This window comes from Babylonia areolata, chromosome 21, assembly GCF_041734735.1.
Source record: "Babylonia areolata isolate BAREFJ2019XMU chromosome 21, ASM4173473v1, whole genome shotgun sequence".
Lineage (NCBI taxonomy): Eukaryota > Metazoa > Mollusca > Gastropoda > Neogastropoda > Buccinidae > Babylonia > Babylonia areolata.
The window spans coordinates 36,497,539-36,519,579 of NC_134896.1; the positions used below are offsets into that span (position 1 = coordinate 36,497,539).

The window sequence follows — 22,041 nt, forward strand, 5'->3', positions numbered from 1 at the left end:
AGAATGTGTGTGTGTGTGTGAGTGTGTGTGTGTGTGTGTGTGTGTGAGAGAGAGAGAGAGAGAGAGAGAGAGTGTGTGTGTGTGTGTGTGTGTGGAGAGGGAATCTTTCTGCAAGAATGTCAACATTGCTTTGAGAGATAGTTTTCAAAATCTATGGAGACATGCTCTAGAGGCGAGTAGTAAATGTTGTTTGTTTTATCGAAATTTCAAAAGTGGATTTGGTAGAGAAAAATGCCTGATAATTACGTTATCAGCTTCTTCAGATTTCGAAGTAGTAATCATAAGCTGGAAATAGAAACAGGGAGACACATAGGCATACCACGAGAGTTACGGCTTTGTAAGGTTTGTAACATGTCTGTGATTGGGGATGAGTTTCATTTTATAATGGAATGTCCCAATTATGATCAGTTACGAAATAGAAATGTACCTAAAAAATATTTGTCTCCAAAATAGGTTTTTAATTTTTGTAATATGCTCAAAGGAGGCAAAAAAGTCATTTTAGCTGTAAGTAAGATGATTAGATTTGCAAATGTTGCCTAGTTATACTTTTGGAGTTAAAAGACATTTGTGGGACATTGTTGTGTATTTTGAAATGTTTGTTCTGGGCATGAAAAGTTTATTCTGCAGTAATGCTCCATACTCCATCCAATAGGAGTGATAGGATAATTAAAACCTGAAACTTGAAACGTGTGTGTGTGTTTGTGTGTAAGCGAGAGAGAGAGAGAGAGAGAGAGAGAGAGAGAGAGAGAAACACACTCTCAAACATACAGGGAGGTCTGGGGGAAAAAAGAAACAAACAAAAAAATAACGTTTGTCCCTTAGAGACGAACATCGTGGGCAAGACATTATTCATGTTTCTGACCGCCATCTTTAGACACACTGTTCTGGTCATGATTTCCATACTCAAACCTACCTAGGGTATATCTGCATTTGTATTTGTACTACTCTTTTTGCCACAACAGATTTCTCTGTGTGAAATTCGGGCTGCTCTCTAGAGCGCGTCGCTTCATTGACAGTGCCACACATTTTTTGTTGTATTTTTTCCTGCATGCAATTTCCTATCGAAGTGGATTTTTCTTCAGAATTTTGCCAGGGACAACCCTTTTCTTGCCGTGGGTTCTTTTACATAATTACGTGCGCTAAATGCATGCTGAACACGGGACCTCGGTTTAGCGTCTCATCCGAATGACTAGCGTCCAGACCACCACTCAAGGTCTAATGGAGGGGGAGAAAATACTGGCGACTGCAGTTTCTAAATGTATAGGTTCTAAACGCGTTACCATCACGTTGGGTTGATGCAGCCATGCATCTGTACTTTTTTTTTTCTTTTTTTTTTTTAAGCAGATATATAATGAGTCAGTCGTGTCCGACTGTGACCATCTGAACAGTTGGGGAGGCAACTGCTTGCTGTCCCTGACTATCTGGGATACATTTTGATTGCAGTGGAGAGTGTCTTGCCCAAGTTACATTCACACACTCTGTCTCTCTCGGCCAAGTGGGCTTTAGGACAGTATGGTGTCGCATATACAGAGTTCCGTAGTCTGAAATCGTTTTTACCAAACTTTTCGGGAGGTTCACTTGAATGCATTTTTGACAACATCAAGATGTTATCTGCTTTAGCGCAAGTCCAGTAGGCCATTTGTTATAGGTATTGCAGTTGTTTGATGTTAGCTATGTTTACTTACGTTCTTTTTTTCCCCGAACGTTCACACACACACACACACACACACACACACACACGCACACACACTGTCCACACACTCTTCTCCCCCTCTCCTTTTTTCATCTCATATCACTGAAAGTAGAAAAAAAACAAAAAAAAACCCGTCAAACTGGACTATTACTATGGAGTTCACACAGATGTGACCCATCAAAAATCCATACTATTTCCATAACTTTTCCAGACAAGACTGAACTTTTTCATACCAGCCCTCCTTGAAATTGAAACTTTAAAATACTGAAACTGCTATCATCTGTATTTTGCTGTTTTTGAGAAAAGGAATTTGAGCCCTTCCCAGCTGCATGTTTGCAAAGTAATTTTCACAGTTCCGTAAGAATTCACTGAAAATCTGATAGCATGGAATTTTGTTTTTGTTCCGTGTTAACTATCATCCCAACTCTCTTCCCACACCATTCAGAAATTACCCAAGATTTTCTCACCAACAAACTTCTATCAAAGCAAGATAAATTCCCTTGCCCAACACACACACACACACACACACACACACACAGAGGTAAGAACAAAATCAAACATGCACAAACACGCATGAAGAACATATCCTTCACAGGATTAACCACAAGAACGGAAGTGGATTTTCATACCCACACATACATGCACGCACACACAAGATACGTCATGTTTGATATCTTTATTCTTCTCGATGCGATGCCAAGCTGGCACAAAACAATGGAAAAGTAAGATGATGTTACAAATCTTCTCCAGAACATTGCACTTCATGAAAACAAAAGAGGTCTCTAATGTTTGTTTTGGAATATTCTAACTTTCCCACCCTTACAGCCCCAGCTCCATCTGACTTAGCTTCGTAAAGCTTCTCCTCAATTCTAATCAGACTCAATATCTACAGACTAGATCTGAGATTTTATCAACTACCACATTAAATGAGCTTACACATAAATTAATTTTTGGTAAATTTATACAGGTATCTATGAGCGCATGCACTAATCAACTGATGTGAAGTTTATACAGTAATCTGCACACATGGAGACCCAAAAGTGTCACTTCGATGTATGCATATAATGAAATTATTTCAGCTACAAATGAGACTTGATGACAACAGACAAGATTTTTCTTCTTTAAAAAAAAAAAAAAAAAAAAAAAAAAAAGGAATCTCACAGAGAATGCTGTTTGGTGCGCGATGTCAAATGGTAGGACAGACTCTGAAGGAGACCTTTTCTTTCCCCCCTATCATTCTCTTCTTTGTTCTCATCTTTCTCTTGGGGCTTTTCATTCCTACTAACACTGTTTTTCTCAGGCTGCATGTGGTCCCTGCTAAATAGACAACCATTCAAAACCAATGACACAGGTGTTTATCATTTGATGCTGATGTTTATATATAGCACATTGATGAAGTATGATCAGTAGCAACCATTCGGTTTGTGAATCCTGGTCAAAGACCAGGCATAAAAATCTTTCACTTTGCGCACAACTTTTTTGTATCTGCAGACCAGCCAGAAAAAAAAAAACGACTTGTAGAAAAAGCATGTTAGTTATGCATTAATGGGTGGGTGAGCAAGTGCCCATGGAATGACTGAATGCGGCACCCTCTCCTCTTGACAAATGGTTGGTTTCAAAACCGGGAAAGCATTATCCATGACAATGTCAGCATTGTCAGCCAGTTCAACAACATCCTCTTCAAACTGCTTAGGTGAAAAAATAATGAGCATGGTGTAACACCAGACACAAGAACCTGGTGGTGACCAGTCCTTAAAAAAAAAAAAAAAAAAAAAGCAAAAACAGACTGTCAAACCAAAATTACCTTGACATTCATGAACTTCAAACAACAATACTATTTCAAACAACAGAGTGTCAGCTGAATGGCACTAATACTAAACACTTCTGACGTCTATGAAAATATCAAAGCTGATGTTATTTTTCAGTGTCACACTTAATACCACATACACGTGATATCCCTGCAATCTTCTTATTTCAAGACAGACTGACTCTGTTGTTGTTTTTACATGCATGAACCAGCACATCATTTTAGAAAGCTGTTTACTAGGAGGCTCAAAATGTTTGATTCTGTCACACAAAACAAACTGTTTATCACTGATTCTTTAGACGTTTTTATTTGTATTTTATATTACCTTTTTTTGTGAAAACGGTTGGTAATGTGGACATTCTTGAAGATTATAGAGGGGAAAAACACTGGATGGTGAGTCAACTGTTGTACACTTCCAGGAGCTATAGAGTTGCTCTTCATTGGTTATATTTAGAGAACATCAATGAAAGTTCAGTTGTTCAGTTGTCCAAGGTGGTTTACATTTCCAATGTATGAGCAAAAAAAAAAAAAAAAGAAAAAAAAAAGAGATACACATATACTCAATGCATAAAACATAGCACCCAGTTTAGAAAAAAAAGAAGATAAAATCAAAATTAAAACTGAAACATAAGCTACTAAACTGCCAAACAGCAATGATTACAGTACTATATGCTTCATACAAAACAATGAAAATACTAGGTATCATAATCACAATGCTACACCAAAATGTTAGCACAAAGTTTGCACCATTTTTCTTTCCCCTAATTGCGCTGCCCTCCTTATATTTCCTTGCACACACACACACACTCCACACAGAATTCTCCCATGTTCCATATGAAAACTTCCAACCATGGGGATAGAAACATTAACGGTATGACTGCACATACCCTGCAGGCCTTTGTCTTCATTTGGTTCAGTTCAGAATATGGCAAAAAAAGTTTTTTGTCTCATCACAAAATGAAAAAAAAGTATGGATAAACACAAATGAGCATTGCCTGTCATCAGCAATCGAAGTCCAAAATTTAAACACATTTGTCAAAATCTTTTATTTCATTTTATTCATGAATTTTATTTCTTCACTGTATTCCACATGTTGTACTAAATGCAGAAGTTCAGGAAAAAGAGAGAAGATTTGAATGCTTCCATTTTAAAAACTGTAGGGTTTAATAATGTGTTGTCACGGAATAGTATGTGTAATTAAACTAAAACAAAGCAACAATCTTTTTCAAGAGTGAAGATTTTCTGCCCACATGAGCAAAGCAAAGAAATAGATGTCAAACGCAAAAACCAGAAGTTTCCTCAGACTGGACTGATCAGAACAAAATATCAACTTGCTCTGCACACTCATCTTGCATATATATGCAACACATATCAATTTCATTTGCGTAGTACACTGTTTTAGTGCCACACTCAAATTGTTAGCTTGTTCATTTTGTTGACATTTGTTTGGTTTTTCTCAACATGTGTGCAAACCTTTTTTCTTTCTTTTTTTTTTCTTTTTAAATTCATAAAGCTTGTGTTAGTAGTACCTTATCAGTTCCTGCCTAACTTTGTTGTGCGAGTTAAGGATACATGCTTTTACAACTGCTTATACATATGTATACCTACGTACATACAAACACAAAATCATATGCACTCACACACAAATAACAGATAAAAAATGTACACTGCAAAATACTTATCTCACAATCCAAGGAATGACGCACATTGAGAAAAAAAAAGCATTTAAAATTAATGTTATACTCAACAATCACATTCCGCATCATTACATCGAAAAAATGTAAAAATACACAGTAAATTAAGGAAATTAAGAGATACTGGTACTGATGAGGGGAAACAAATAACAACAAAAAATACTTGGTCAGATTGATTAACAGACTTTCGAAGCTGACCTTTAATCTCAACGCCACCCACCTACCTAAGCTAAAAATACTTTTAAGCACACCCAGACACACACATGCACAACGAAAGCAAGGAATGCAATGCAATGACACATGGAGTCAAGAACAGCAACACCGCTCTTAAGTCGTTTAAGAAGGGCCACAACCCACTGAAAGTTTCCAGAAGCTTCACATACAGAAAACGACATTGTCAGCATAACCCTGCCATTATTTGTTAATAACCTTTGTGTGACATACATACCTACATACATACACCCTTTTGGTTAAAATGGCAGTGTGCTGCGCTTCTGTTCCGCATGTATCCTCATGAAGCCCCCACACAAACATTCAAAAAAGCAGCAGCCAACTCCATATATTTTGTTGTCAGACTTTCACACTGTCAACCAATCTCTTAGGGATGGGGAGGACAGGGAGGGTGTGTGTGTGGAATAGGTTACATTCAGAAAAGGCCCACCACAATGTCTGCTAAATAGTAAAAAAAAAACCAAAAAAAAACACAATGTCTGCTAAATAGTAAAAAAAACAATCAAAATTCCCAACAACCAAAACAAAAAACTAAATCAAAGGGCAAACTATAAAATAAGATACAATATGTTCAAGTCAAAAAAAGAAAAAAAAAGAAAAAGAGTCCAATATAACTTAAAAAAAAAAAAAACAAGAACAAAAAAAAAAAAAAAATTTGAATACTATGGGCACAGGTCAAACATAACAGTAAACAGAAGAGACCACCATCTACCACTTTGTGTTTTCAGCCTCACCAAGCAAAGCTGCTCCCCAGTTGAGGGCAAGGGGGTATTACCCACACTGGACCAGCCTCCCCAATCACGATCCCCCAACACCAAACAATCCCCCTGGCATATTTCATGTTCATCAAACAAGACACGCAAAAACCTATAAAAAAAAAAACAACCAAAAAACAACCCTACATGTGTCTCAGCCATATAGGCTCAATGCTTTAATGCTGTATCTCAAAACACATCATGCCTTCTAAAGCTATACTGCAAGTCAACAAACATTTCTTCCACCCCGTCTATGTGAACAGGCACCCGTTAACATAAATACAAGCGACTAGAGCTTGCGCTTGTTTTGCTAAGAACAACATGCACATATTGTGTGCAAGGAAACTATAACTGGACTTGCGGATTGTTTTTCAATACTGCTGCATTATAAACATCCACATCCTATTGTCATGACTAACCTCGTCATTCTCTCCCTATGACCTATTGAAGACTGACAAAACAGCAATGAAGCAGCCCCAAAATGGCTCCTTTGCCATCAGCCAGCTGTGTTATTAACAAACATTACTTCTTTAAAGCACATGTTTAATGTGCAGAATCAAACCACGAATCATTTCCAGACTGACGTATCAATAGCATATACAATATCAACATTCTTCACATGTTCAAATAACTCTCTCTCACATACTTCAGGAACAATGAGTGTGCAGGGTTGTTCTGCAGGGTACATGTTCTGCACGGGGGAGCCAAAACCAACACTTGGCGCGAGCTGAAAGTGTCCAGGGCGGCAGGGAGGGAGGGAGTGGGAGTAGGGGGCCGGGGAGGGAGGGGGGGAGGCTGTTGGGATCCCTGGATGCATGGAGCACAGGGAGGAGCAGCGGGGGAAAGGGTGGAAAGGCACAGGGATGAGGAGACTGCACTAGGACTCTTCTTCCAAGGCCGTTATGCAGTTCTTCAACAACTGGGCCTGGGCCTGAAACATGCACAATGAAGGCTACAAATAACATTTATAATAAAGGAAATACAAAGAAAAAAACAAGGCAAGGCTTCCATGTTCACATGTGATTCAAATTTTTTTTTTTTTAAATCATATATATAAAGGACCAAACCACCGCCATCTAAAAGACAAAAAAAACAAAACCCAACCCAGCAACAAATGAAAACAAAAAAATATAAACAAAAAGAAAAAAGAAAAATGCAAGATGTGTTGGGTGGCAACAAACAGGAAATTCACAATGATAAGCAGGAGTTCAGACTGGGGTCTGATTCCTGTCCAGTGCAAACTACTACCCGCCCATGCAGAGAAAGTGAAAGTAGCTGCGGCTAATATCCTCCTGTTAGTAGATTACCTCCCTTCCGTGTCCCTGACTCACGCCCCCTTTTTCCAGCAGCCAAAAGAGTTAACTGGTTTCAAGTGTAAGGTATAGAGACGTGCTGACTATGTAGTGTCTGAATCTGGGAATGTGCAAACAAGAGTGGATCGTAGAAAGCAAGATGTGGTGTATAGGTGAAGGCAGTCACAGAGGAAGGAGAAGATATGATTTCACACCTTATCATAGAGCACTGATCTTGTACTTTATTTTGCATGAGACAGGGAACCAATAGAGACATTGCAAGAGAGGAGTGACGCGCTGGCTTCGTTTCTGTTTGAGGATGACATCTGAAACTTGCATCAGTTTGACATGGTCAGTATGTGTTGCTGAATGTATATTTACACTTGCAAATGCAACTGTGATGAATGAAGGGTACAATGGCTTACCTTGGCATGTTTCAGTTCCAGCTCCACCAGCTCTACCAAGTGTTTCTTGAAGTAGGCTATCCTCCTCGTCTTGAACTCCTGTATCTCTGTGGACAGTTTCACATGAACCATGAGAAACATGAATGTCAATCACACTGAGCATTCAATATAAAGTTCAAGAAGTAACACCAACACAAAGGCACACAACTTTCAAAACCAAGCTGCTTTTAAAACCAGCACACCTTTGTTTTACTATCACTTGTCTCCTTTTATTTTACACAACTTTCAAAACCAAGTCACATTCTTAAAACCAGCACACCTTCATTTGACTATCACTGTTGTCCTTTCAGTTTTACTGCCTGTGTTATTCTCGTTATCTGCAATGACTGGTTTAACAAAGGCAGCACCTGCCTTCTTTCTACAGATATGTTCCAGTTGACTGTGACAACCGAGAGTGTGTGTCTGACAATAGTGTATTTCTTTCCAATAAGACAAAGGAATCTAAAAAGAAAGTCCCAATCACACACAAACTCTCTCTATAGATATATCTTACTCATAAACAAAACATGAACAATGAAAGACGTGTGTTCACTGACATCAAAACACTAACCCAGATCCAGAAAAAAAATCTCTCTCTCACCCCTCACCCCCACCCCACTCCCACACAATATAACATGTACACAATTCAACTATAAACATATTCACCTTTTTTAGCGACCTCAGAGATCTTCTCAAATTTCTTGCAACATTGGTCTTGCACTTTTTCCGCCTGCAAATGCCACAAAAAGACAAAAGAGTCAAAATCAAAATGATTTTAACAACCATCATATAAAATAAAATATCTAACAGGAAGACTTAAAGAAGATGCAGGTGTCCAACCAGAATGTGAAACGATAAGAGATGGGTTGGGCTGCGCTAGCAATCTCAACAGAGAGAAGTTTGCTTAGCTCGTAAGTTTGCTCTACTCTAAGACACCAGCCAGAATTTCTCACACACAACTCTGCTTCAACCAAGAGGCAACACTAAAAAACACAAACTGCTTCCCCTCTTTTTTAACCAACAATAAATAAACATGTCTCAAGATAAGAATAACAAGAATAGAAGCAACATATTCTGTGAATACAAAATGTCTTCATTAATGGACATAACTTCACAAATACTGCACAAGCATGTGTGTGTAGACACACACACACACACACACACACACACACACATCAAAAGAGAAAATGAAACCCAAACCAATCAACATTTAATGTTAAAATTGTTTGCTGAGTTAAACCAAGTTACTGTATTCATTCACCTGAAGCAACTTTAAAGCTGTACATAAAATGTGACTACATTTAATGCATTATGTAAATAAAAATACTGATGCTATACCTGGTGGATGAAAAATAATTAATGAAGGCATATATCCAAATTGTTTCCAAGGCTGGGCACCTTAAATAACCTCCTTTGCCCCCCCAATTACAAACCAAAATATTTTGGCAGGCAACATCCCATCTAGTGCTGCACACTTATCATCCCAAAACCGTTTAATTTTTTTCAGTTTTTGTTTCAGTTTCAGCAACAAACAACTATGAAACTGTGAGTCAATGTATCCTCGAAAACCAGGCACTCACACTCAGCAACACAATTACCTTCAAACACTTAAAGAAGTTAAAACACAACACATTCTCTGTCCATCCCCTCTCGAGCCCACACAATTATACTCTGCCACCCCCGAAAACGGAGTACGGCTGGCTACACAGCTGGGTAAAAACAGTCATACACATAAAAGCCCACTTGTCTATATACCAGTGAACACAGGAGTTGCAGCCCATGAACAAATAATAAGAAGAAGAAGATATTCTGCCACCACAGAAATGTACTCAAATGAACAAAAGCACTACAAAAAACAACAACAAAAAAACATCACCTGGGCCACATCCTTGTTCTTGGTTCGAGCCTTCTCCAAGGCCTTGTTGGCCGCCTCATAGTCGGCCAGAGAGCGGGAGCGCCGGTACAGCAAGTCCTTGGCCGCCGCAGAGTCCCGCATGTAGTACCGCAACGTGTCGCTCAGCTTCAGGTCCTCATCTGACGCTACCCTGCCTTCCAGTTTCTGACAGGAATGCGTGAAGCATAATAAGTTCAAGATGATATTTTCAGATGAGCAGGTAGGGGGGTTCAGGGTAGGTTTCAGTTCAAGAGGAAGAGCTTAGTGGAGCAAGTGAAGGTAGGTGAATAAATGAAACAAAACTTTAGAGGGACTGAAAATGAAAGGAAAAAAAATTAAAGTGAATTATTCCCAGATGGAGAAATTAGGTCATTTCTACTTCCAATTTTTTTGACATTCACACACGTGTGGTGGAGCCTTGTGGTAATACACCCAACTAGGAAGCGAGTTCATGGGTTTAAATCCCACACATGGACCAGGACTTTTGACTCCCCCTCCACAAGAACTCTGGTGGTGGTCTGGTTGCTAGTTTTTCATATTAGACGATGAACCCAGAACACAGAAAAATATGTTGTGACAGTAACACAATGACAGTCAATCCCTCTTTCCACTTTGCTCTCCATGAAGGACAGTACCATACAGTTTGCAACATACTTAAATATTTCAATGACATAAACTGTCCATGTAAACATGTGAAGTAGACTGCCATACACCTGCTAAGTGCTTTAAGTAGCTCAAAATGGGAATATTACAGGTTCTCCATACATTTCCAATTTGGGTTTTCTGTTTGCCACCAAAGGTAGAAGGCATGGATGTGTCAGCGCCAGATTGTCATCGGCTTGATCAAAGGGAAACAACTTTTGTAAGACCAGTGACAATATACGCACAAAACATGAAATCAAAGAATGAACATATGTTAAAAGGGGGAATATATGACTTACTCGTGCTTTTTCTAAGGCTTCAGCAACCCGTGTGAAGACTCTGCAAAAAAACAGCATAAACTTTGTCATCAACTTTTGTACTTGCATCCAAAACCCTTTGTCTGCTACTCTACTTACACTTAAAGAAGATATCCAATCCCCACTCCCACCCCCCCAAAAAAAAAACCCTCCACACAACCCCCTTCACTTTCTCAGCCTGAATCTTTAGTTTTTCATGTTACATAATCTATCAAAATCGACAACCGAATTAAACAAAAAAGGGTAAACAAAATTAGTTTTCTGCACTGGAAAATGGAATACTGTGTTCAATTTAAACTTTTTCTTCTTCAGTGTCCTGTCTCCCAAGGTAAGTACATTTACATGCTAACATTTGAAGCAGGTCATTGACAAAGAAGTAGTTTTCTTTTGCTTCAGCTGGCACTAATATAAACTTTTGTTTAAAGTCATAACATCTGCTATTCATGCAGTCTAGTGTAACAATGAACAAAACCCAAATGCACAATATCACAATCACTTGAAAATGCTGTTTTAAAAACAAAACAAAAAACTAAGCAGATAATGGACTGATATGTCCAGCTCTTACTTGGCCAGTTCTGTATTTTCAATGGTGCCCAGCAAAACCATGCCTGTAGAGATCTGGATGTAGGAATCTGCAACATCTGCACAAAACAAGACACAAAATACTCTTACATTTGCCTATAGATATGGAAAAGCAGGTCAAAGGAACAAATCTAAAATTTATAAATAAGAAATAAATAAATAAAATAAAGAATCTGTGAAAAGATGGGTTGAAAACTCTTGCCTTCCTTATACAGCAAAGAAAGCCAAGAAAAACATATTTGTTGTATGAAATCTGTATGCCGTTATGCATGACTATATATGTATCATCTCATTTGACATGCTTTAAGCCCACTATGTGGGGACTTTGCACCATGAAGTAGTAACTGTTATCATCTTTTAAAAAAAAATCTGTCATCAATAAACATATTATAAAAACAGTTCCCCTCTCTCACTTTTATGCACTTTGGTCATCCTGTCAGACTTCTGAGTGGCATCCTTGATCTTGTTGTGGTACTCGATGAGGAAGACTTTCTCGTGCTCAAAAAATTCGTCCACATCCTAGCAGAGGAACAGAGGAATAAAGCACAATGAAAAAAAACCAAAAAACAGTAAAAGCTAAACAACTATTCAACTGTTTATAAATAAAACACAATAAAACAGAGACATCAGTACCACAATCTACAATCTCCAACTGTCCAAGAGTGTCTAAAATTAGCATGAACATCATGGATTAAAAACAAAACATATTCATTGAGACATCTTTATCACACAAACTACCAAGTAAAAGTTCCATCAGAAAAATCCAGACATTTGTATTTGTATTTCTTTTTATCACAACAGATTTCTCTGTGTGAAATTTGGGCTGCTCTCCCCAGGAAGAGCGCTTCGCTATGCTACAGCGCCACCCATTTTTTTGTATTTTTTTCTTGCGTGCAGTTTTATTTGTTTTTCCTATGGAAGTGGATTTTTCTACAGAATTTTGCTAGGGACAACCCTTTTGTTGCCATGGGTTCTTTTATGTGCTCTAAGTGCATTCTGCACACGGGACCTCAGTTTATTGTCTCATCTGAATGACTTGCGTCCAGACCACCACTCAAGGTCTAGTGGAAGGGGAGGAAATATAGGCGGATGAGCCGTGATTCAAACCAGCGCACTCAGATTCTCTCGCTTCCTAGGCGGACGCATTACCTCTAGGCCATCACTCCACGACATGACACATTAAAAATGCAAGGTCAAATATCAGGTCCAGAAAACAAAAGAGATGTGCAAGAAGAATTGGAAATTAAAAGAAAGAAATAACAATGATAATAACAATAAACAAGACATGTTGAAGCACAACTAATATATCAGAATAAAAAGAGTGCAACAAGGAAATGAGGTGAAAAAACAACACATTACAATAACTCACAGCTAAAAAGTAAGATGTAATACAATTCAACTAATCGTTTAGACTCAATTGAACAATTGAAATAAAAAAAAAACCCAAAATCATACAGAATACAGTAACCATAATACTGACTTCATTAAACTTGCCATCATGAAATCAACTGGCTCATCATAATTTTAAAAACAAAGGACGAGTCAGAAACACAAATGCATGGTGATCTATATACAGAAAAAGACATGCATGCACAGTCAAAACACACACACACACACACACAAACACACACACACATACAGATACAAACACAATGATCTCATATTCCACAATTAAAATTAAAGGGTTGCTGGTTTGTTTCCTTGCTTTTGTTGTTTGTTGCTGTCAGTGTTGTTGCTGATGTCTACAGAGCTGACTATGTATTGACTCACTTAAATGTCTGGAATTCTCAGCATACCTTTTGTCCTGACAGTAACGATTCATCCACAGTTTTGGTGATGCGGCTAAAAAATCCTCCCAGCTTCTCCATTTTCTTCTTTCCTCTTACGCTGAGCTGAAAGGAGGACATTGCAACAGAGAAATCAGATGCCAATGCTATGGAAAGACGCACACACACACACACACACACACACACACGCCAATGTTTTGGAAATACACACATACAACACGCATAAACACATACACATTCACACACACCCACTCACAAAACACAAAACAAAAAATAGCACACACTTGACTTATGCATGCGCGCGCACACATGTACACACACACATATGCACCCACACAGAGAAAAAGGAGGAAACAAACGTGGGTCATTTCAGCACCACTTCTCACCCAAGGATTAAAACCACACCTGAAAAGAATGATATAATCTTATAACATCATTGCAAAAATAAACACAAAATCTTTACAGGCCTAAAAAAAAAAAAAAAAAAAAAAAAAAAAAGATGCTAGTGGACAGCTCACATCGTTTGTGCACATGAAAATACATCTTATGATTTAAAAAAAAAAAAAAAAAAAAAAATCACACCCAGAAATTTTTTTTTCAATCTGATTGGGGGTTAATAATCATACATAAATAAACAACCCTATACACACCAACTGCTCCTTGAAATAATGACTGACTGACTGAATGAATGAATGAATGAACAAGCACCAATTACTTACGTCCCCTTCGTACTCCAGAAACACCTCAAAGTTCATATCCTGTCTGAGCAAAGGATGAGCAGCAAGCCTCTGCAGGAACACTTCGTGCATGGCCACGGTCTTTTTGAATGTTGCTAAATATTCCCTAGAAAAAAGAGAGAAGAAATCCATCTTCCATCAAGGTAAGTTTCAAGTTTTTTTTTCCTTTTTTTCTTATTTCGGTCTGTGTGCACTGCAAGAAAGCGTAACACCACTACAAAAATAAGTAATTATTTTTTGCCTCTGATTTTCTGTAGCAGGATTAATACTATTTTCTATCAAGATATATGTCAAAGGTCTCTAAATTCAGAATGCATGTAACTTAAAAAAAAAGAAAAAGAAAGAAAGAAAAGAATTATCATTTCTTGCTTCAAAATAGATGTTAAATAAGTGACAGGTTACTGCAGAAAGAATTCTATACACACAGAACTGTGTATGCATGCGTGCTTTCAAGTCTGAGTGCATGCTTATGCATGTACTGTAAATTTATATACTTATGAAACAAGTATGCATGTATAAACATTCATCAACAGTCATGCTTCCACTGATTCCTACATAGATGCACACAAAAACAAGCCTACCTCTTTAGTCTTTGACAAACAGCTGTCTTTCATAACCACATGTATTGAGCATAATAAAAACAAAAGAAAACACAAAGGCCAACAATAACGTCACTCACACAATGTCTGCCATGCATTTCTTTCCATTTGCTGACAGAAATGCCACCATGAGAAAAGACAGTTTCATGAGAAAAAAACCCAAAGCTTTTGTTTACTTAAGTATTGGAAACAGACATAAAAGTTCAATATTAACACACATTTAATTCAACATTGTTACATCCTCGCACTCACAACTTGATCAATTCTGCTGGCTGTTTTGCATGCAAAATACATGCTGGTTTTGTTTTCTTAAACTCACAACTGAATTAAAAAAAAAAAAAGTAAATTTTTAAAAATACAGCTCCCTATTTCAAACTCAAAGACATTCTCTCATAAACAATTTCAACTGCCAACAAACAGTACATATACTAAATCCTGCTTCGTCAAAAACCAAAGATAAAAAGTCAAATATAATAAGAAAGAAGAAAAAAAACTGATTCTCCTCCATCCACAACTGATACAAAAAAGAAAGAAATGACAATAAAGATAGGTTGATTATATATATATATATATATATACAGAGAGAGAGAGAGAGAGAGAGAGAGAGACACACACACATATATATATATATATCCATCTCTCTCTCTCTCTATATATATATATATATATATGTGTGTGTGTGTGTGTGTGTGTGTGTGTGTGTGTGTGTGTTAAGCCCTACACTCAGCTTATATCACAGATTGACAAAAGTTTACATTTGGGCCAACAGCAAAGTGAGAGCTGTATCATCAATGGTTTCTCCAGTCAATGGGAAACCATTTACAGCTTAGTCTTTTGTGAAGGACTATGACTCTCAAACTAGGAGGCAAAATTGCACTGGCTCTTAGTGCTGCAGCCTTGTGGGCTAGTTGGCCTTTGGGAACCATCCCAATGCCAACTGTCCTAAAACCCTCTTGGCCGAGAGAGTGGGGATGTACTTGGGCAAGACACTCTCCACTATAATCAAATTCTAACCCAAATAGTCGGAACAGCAGTTGCCTCCTCTGCTGTTCTGATGGTCATAGTCGGACACAACTGACTATCATATATATGATTAAAGAATGACAATGACAGAGAAAATAAACTAACTATTCCTTGCATATCCCCCATAAAATATGACACTGAAAATGGATACAACCATTAAATGCTTATGCTACCAGGGTTTCGGTTTAGAGTCAGTTATCGGTGACTGATGTATTCAATTCGAAATGACCCAGTTGGTCACTTGAATTGCTGATTTTTATAGCAAGTCATTCAAACCAAAAAAGCCTTTAATAGGTTTCTCTCAATCTTCTGCAAAATAATCAAGACTGCATTTTCATACACAGAAAAATATCTTAACTGTTGTTCCTTGCAGTTTGACACTGAGCAGACAAACATTGCAAACCATCAACAGCCTCAAAACTTGTACCGAAAACCAGCTATGATGTTTGCACAAAGCCATCATTGGTTGTATGCTGTGAACTGCAGTGGAACACAGTCGTCGATACCAGTGTGTGTGTGTGTGTGTGTGTGTGTGTGTGTGTGTGTGTGTGTGTGTGTGTGTGTGTGTGTGTGTGTGTGTGTGTGTGTGTGTGTGTGTGTGTGTGTGTGTGTGTCCTTGCACTCATCAACACAGGGGTAGAAACTCAACTGAAAACAAACACACACACTCATTACTTATTGTCACTTCATGCACAAATTAATGCAAAACCAAGAAGTGGCAAATCTCAGCAAATCTACCACCCCCATCGATAACCATCCTTCCTGGCAGGAAACATATGCAGACCAATATAATGGTCTACCATGAAGACCAGCTTTTCCATGACACAACTGCCCACTTGTTTTGTCACTGTATCCATTTCCTGACATCTGTAATGTATGCTTGAACAGTACGCATTTTCTTTGCGGAGTCAACAACACAATAATAGCAACAAAACAAAACAACACACACACACACACACACACACTCACACATTCAAACTGTTTTACAAGTATGTGTATATATACAAAATAGTGTAACAGACACTGAACATGGACACAATTTCTTAAAAAGCTTATGCTATTAAGAAAACAATGCCAAGCATACAAGTCTCACAACTAAAACCATACATGCTAAACAAGGATGTGATTTCTTTTTCATCCCAATACATACGCTTCTATCTCCTGCTTCATTTTCATGAACTCCTCCTTGGTCATGGTTCCCTCCCCTTCCCCGAGTCTCTGCAGCTTTTCCCGTGAGGCGTCAAAGTCTGGACGAGGAGGGGCTGGGGGAATCTGCAAAAATGGAGAAACCTTAATTCTAATTCCTGCCTGCCCCAAGTGCCTCATCATTTTCAGGTGTTCACCAGATGGTTTTCCTCACTGTTCTGGGTTAAAACTTAAATCCTTTTTCTCATCTAAGTTCTCTAAATATTATTTATTTTTGATGTAATTAATTTTTTGTCTATTGACAAGGAAAAGAATTTCATCCATTTCTAGGGAAGGAGGAGTCTTTGATGTTGCATTTACATGTTTGCTTCAGTGGGCTTCCCCCCCCTTGCTTTTTGTTTTTGTTTTGTTAGTTTAGTTATTGACATCATTCTTTTTGTTTTGTCTGATGTATTTTGTTGTTGTTGTAGTTGTTGACATCTCTGTTTTTGTTTGCATGGTGTGTGTAAAAGTTGAATGTGTGTGTAATGTTTAAGTGTCCAAAGAGGACACATGAAATAAACACCTTTTTCTCGTCAGAGCAGATGTCAATACTCCACCAGTTCCAGGAAAGAATACTAATTCAAAAAAAAAAAAAAGGCAAACCAACATGCAACCCTGCCCACATGATTCTACGGTTACATTATGTCAGTTTTCACCAAGACATGCTAGTTTTTTTTCAGTTTTCGTTTCTTTCATATTGGCAGCATGCCTCAAAACAAACCAGAAAAAGATGTGAAAGTGGAAGTGAATGTTGGAAATCAAATGAATCAACACTACACATGTCTGGTGCAACACAAACAAATAAATGCTACTTCAAATACGCACATTCGATTTTTTTTTCACATGTATTCAAAGTTCACCATCAACCACTGACAGCAGTAGTTTTATACAGTTTATTATTGCAGTGCTACAGCAATATGAGCTCTTAAATTACAGTCACAGTAAAATCAATCTTCACTAAAATTTAAGCCTTTATATTGCAATATATAAGTAAAAGTTGAACTTCTTGAAAAAAACAATGTTAGCACTGATTACCTTTGTATACCCTTTTTAGTTTTTTCACTTACCACAATGCCGGCATAGTCTTCGTTCTCCACATACCGGTCATGCAGCCAGACAAACTCTTCATGCTGCCGAACCACTGACATCTCTGGCTTCTTGAACTGTTGAAGAGTTGTCTGAAATACCGGGACATGCTAATTTGAAAAGACGAGAAAAAAAGAAGAAAAAAATTCTTTCACATTCACAAACATCCACAACTACATAAAGAACCGAATTTGTGTTGGTATTACAGAGATATGTGAGACAAATACTAAATTAGAAATGCAGTGCAAGACTAAACAAGCCAACAACCAGTTATTAAGAAAAAAAACATAGGTGTGACAAAAATGTGTCTTTGGACTTCACAGATCCACAAAATTATACAATTCAGTTTGAGGTGCTGGTATTGCTACAGTGACTGTGATACGAAAGAGATAGTCAGAAAAGCAATAAATGGGACAAACCAACAGCATTCATAAAACCCGACCAGAAATGTGACAAAAACACAATGGCCAAACTCAAGACGCACAGCCAGAGCTCAACGCAAGCCAGTGCACTACTTCAGCATACATCCCACCTTTGTGTGCACAGTGAACTTGACCTTCTCCCGTTCACTCAGCGAATCACTGATGTCCACCATCAGAGATGTGTCAGTCAGGTCCACCGTGTCAGAACGATGCTAGAAAGAAAACCACCAATGACATATATATCATATACATACACAGAACAAAACCGGAGGTGGAAATGCAACCATTACATAGAAAACTACCTTACTACCTGAACCCTTTGACTTCCCAAACTATCTGTAATCAAAAACATCACCAACCTCTAATACATAATGAAATAAATAATAATAAATCACAAAAATTAAAATAATGACCATATAAGTATGTAAAAGTGCATTTTTCTTGAAGGAAAATGAATTGAAAATATACAAATCATTTGTTCAATGTTGACAGGATGAGATAACTCCTTATCAGGGGAAGATAACTAAAATTTAGAAAAGAAGAAAAAAAACAACAACACAATAAACAACAAAACCAGTTAAACACACACACACACACACACACAATATCTGGAAAAAAGAGAGAAGAACGTTCAATTCTGTATATTTTATGGGCTGAAATGGTGTTATAATATTTGTAAATGTGAGACTCAAAAACCGAGTACAATTATGCTATTTTCCTCCTCTGTCATGTTCTATACATAAATACAATATACAGATAAACCCTTACACACACACACACACACACACACACACACACACACACACAACTATCACACAATATTACCATACAAAAGCTCACTATAAACAATATTTTGGCGTAAGCTTTCATCTACTGATCTAGTGGGTTTCTTTGTAAACAAAAACTCCCTAATGAAGATTTCAGTCTAAAAGCATTATACTGTTGTTTTTCTAGACCCACTTCAAATAAGACCCCACCCCCTGCCTGTCAATGTAATTTGTAGCATGTAATCATCATCAGGATGATTATCACATATTTTTGTAAACTTTCTTGGCAGAAAATTTAATCAAAAATTTATTTTCCATGCATCAACTTCAGATACATACACACACTCACACAGCATACTGATATATCTATACACATTTTAAACTTGGACCTAACGTGAGAATACTGTTCGCCGATTTATAAACTTAAAACCAGTAAAGGTACCGCCCCCTTTCCGGGGACGAGTAACCGTTTGTTTTGTTCACAAATTATCGATTTTTCATTATTTCTTACATAGCAATTTGTTCATGATTTCATGTGTCTCAAAACAATTTACTTTACTCAGTAAAATGCTGATTCAGAAATAATCATGATAAAAAAGAGAGCTAATCCGATTGATTTGTTGTAGCCGACTTCGCGTTTCATTTTGTTTGCAATGTGAACATTCCGGTTGCATTCGAACACCATAAATTCAATTTGTTCATCTCACCTGGCGCGTTTCCTGATCCTCAGCAAGGAGGTCAGGGCTGTCGTCGATTCCGTCCTGCAAAAACATTGAAAACACAATTTTACACGGAATACAAAACGTAAAAATCGAAAAAAATAAATGAGAACTGGGTTCGAAAGCATCGCACACCCACCATCATGGCTGCAGATTTTGTCACGTGATAAATTCACACTGGCAAAGCTGCCTGGTTTCGTTTCGATTCTCCTGGTTTCGTCTGCTACTGTTAAAATTGCAGGCGTGCAGTGTTCAAAAGTAAGTTTGGCGGCTATATTCATGGGTCTCGCTATTCGTCTTCGTCTTCGTTTTCGTTGTTTAGGGCCCACAATCATACAGGCTGATTATTCTGGCACCTAAAACTGCAGTTGGTGTTCCTTGATGTGAAGAAGAGGTAAAGATGAAGGTGGCATCATTCCACTGCTGTTTGGGGGTGAGGAGGTAGCGGGGTGGGGAAGGTGGGGTGGGGAGATGGCGTGGGGATGGGGGGCACTGGAAGTGTTGTTTACTGCTTTGGCCTCCACAGCTACTTGGGGCAGGCAGTTCCAGTCTAATAATAATAATGATAATGATCAGCAGTATTTATATAGCGCTGAATCTTGTGCAGAGACAAATCTGAGCGCTTTCACACCAGTCATTCACACGCATGCATAACGCTAAAACTGAAGAAACTGAAGACAAGGAAGAGGCAGGGGAGTGAGGCTATCTTGTGAAGAGGTGGGGTTTGAGGCCAGACTTGAAAGAGCTGAGTGCGGAGACCTGACGAAGCGAAAGAGGAAGCAGTTCATTCCAAATACAAGGTCCAGAGACGAGAGAGAACGGAGGCCAACGGTGGAGTGTTTGAATCTGGGTATGGCTAAACATAGTGGATCCGAAGCCGATCGTAGAGAGCGAGATAGAGTGCTGATCTTATACTTTATTCTGTGTGAGACAGGGAGCCAATGGAGATGTTGCAAAAGAGCCTTATACATACTATTATTATTAGTAGTAGTAGTTCTTTTTTTTATGTATTTATCTTCTTTTTTTTTCTCAAGGCCTGATTAAGCGCGTTGGGTTACGCTGCTGGTCAGGCATCTGCTTGGCAGATGTGGTGTAGCGTATATGGATTTGTCCGAACGCAGTGACGCGCCTCCTTGAGCTACTGAAACTGCAAAGAGGAGTGATGTGCTCAGATCTTTTCTTTCTGACGACGAGTCGGGCAGCAGAGTTTTGTATGCGCTGAAGGGACTGAAAGGATGTAGAAGGCAAACCAGACAAATATAGAGAGTTACAGTAGTCAAGGCGAGAGAGAATGAGAAAACGACAAGTCTAGATGTTGCGTCGGTGGGCAGATATTTCCAAATGGAACTACTGATGCGCCGCAACTGACAGTACGCGGCAGGATTGACATGTCTGACTGCCGGATAAATTTTTGCATGGACAGTGTGTTGTCAAGGACAACACCGAGGTTTTTGACTGAACTGTCGGAAACACTGATGTATTCCCAAGTTTGATTTTGTCAGTTGTGATGGAAGAGAGTTTTTGTTTAGTTCCTATGATCATTGCTCCGGTTTTGTCTGCGTTCGGTTGTAACTTATTTAGAGTCATCCAGTTTTTAATGTCCAGGAAGCATTCAGATGTTTCCTGCAAGAGCGAGGGCAATTTTTCAGGGGTATCACTCTTCTGAAGTTGAGTGTCATCAGCATAGGAATGATGACTAACATTGTGGTGGTTGATAATTTCAGCGAGAGGAGCAGTGTACAGCGTGAAAAAAAACTGGGCCTAAAACAGATCCCTGTGGGACTCCGTGTTTGATTTTAACAGGTTCAGACTGGAAATTATCGACGATGACAGACTGGAATCGATCAGTGAGATAAGATTTGAACCAGCTGAGAACAGTGCCGTTGATGCCAAATGCAAAAATGAAGACGGGAAAGAAGGATTGAATGGTCTATCGTGTCAAAGGCGGCTGACAAGTCGAGAAGAGTGAGAAGGGAAATTTTTCCTGAGTCGGGCGCTAGCAGCAGATTGTTCAGGATGTGAAGGAGAGTAGTTTCGGTCCTGTGGTCAGCACGATAGGCAGACTGAAAAGGGTGGAGGAGATTGTTGAAACAAAGGTGGTTGCTAGGCTGCTTCAGGACAAATTTTTCAAGGAGTTTGGACAGAAAAGGAAGTTTATATACTGGTCGATAATTTTTCAAAATGTTTGCATCAAGGTTTGGTTTCTTCAGAAGAGGCCGGACGATTGCAGTTTTGAAAGTGGATGGAAACGTTCCAGTAAGAAGGGATGAGTTGACAATATTGGTGATTGTGGGGAGAAGATGTGAGACACACTGGGAAAAGACAGAGGCTGGTATAGGATCGAGTTCACAGGATTTTAATGT

At 38.4% G+C, this 22,041-nt stretch overlaps 1 protein-coding gene across 1 annotated transcript; it reads right to left on the bottom strand.

Annotated features, from left to right (window-relative positions):
• Positions 1-2,354: 2,354 nt before the first annotated feature.
• LOC143296090 (sorting nexin-6-like) lies at positions 2,355-19,782 on the bottom strand. Its single transcript, XM_076607849.1, has 13 exons — positions 19,667-19,782; positions 18,303-18,404; positions 17,752-17,862; positions 16,647-16,768; positions 13,857-13,980; positions 13,147-13,242; positions 11,764-11,869; positions 11,334-11,409; positions 10,751-10,790; positions 9,792-9,974; positions 8,582-8,645; positions 7,898-7,983; positions 2,355-7,111 (listed from the first exon to the last, which is right to left on the bottom strand). Exons 1-13 carry the CDS (start codon positions 19,730-19,732, stop codon positions 7,058-7,060), a joined length of 1,230 nt encoding a protein of 409 aa, XP_076463964.1. The 5' UTR covers positions 19,733-19,782; the 3' UTR covers positions 2,355-7,057.
• Between the last annotated feature and the right edge of the window lie 2,259 nt (positions 19,783-22,041).

Excerpts from the sequence above, each read along its gene's own strand:
- LOC143296090 (XM_076607849.1), bottom strand. The coding sequence starts at position 19,732 with ATGTTTTTGCAGGACGGAATCGACGACAGCCCTGACCTCCTTGCTGAG. Across the intron at positions 13,981-16,646 it reads ATGAAGCAGGAGATAGAAGC|GGAATATTTAGCAACATTCA; the intron begins GTATGTATTGGG and ends TCTTTTTTCTAG. Across the intron at positions 13,243-13,856 it reads TTCTGGAGTACGAAGGGGAC|CTCAGCGTAAGAGGAAAGAA; the intron begins GTAAGTAATTGG and ends TCCTCCTTTCAG.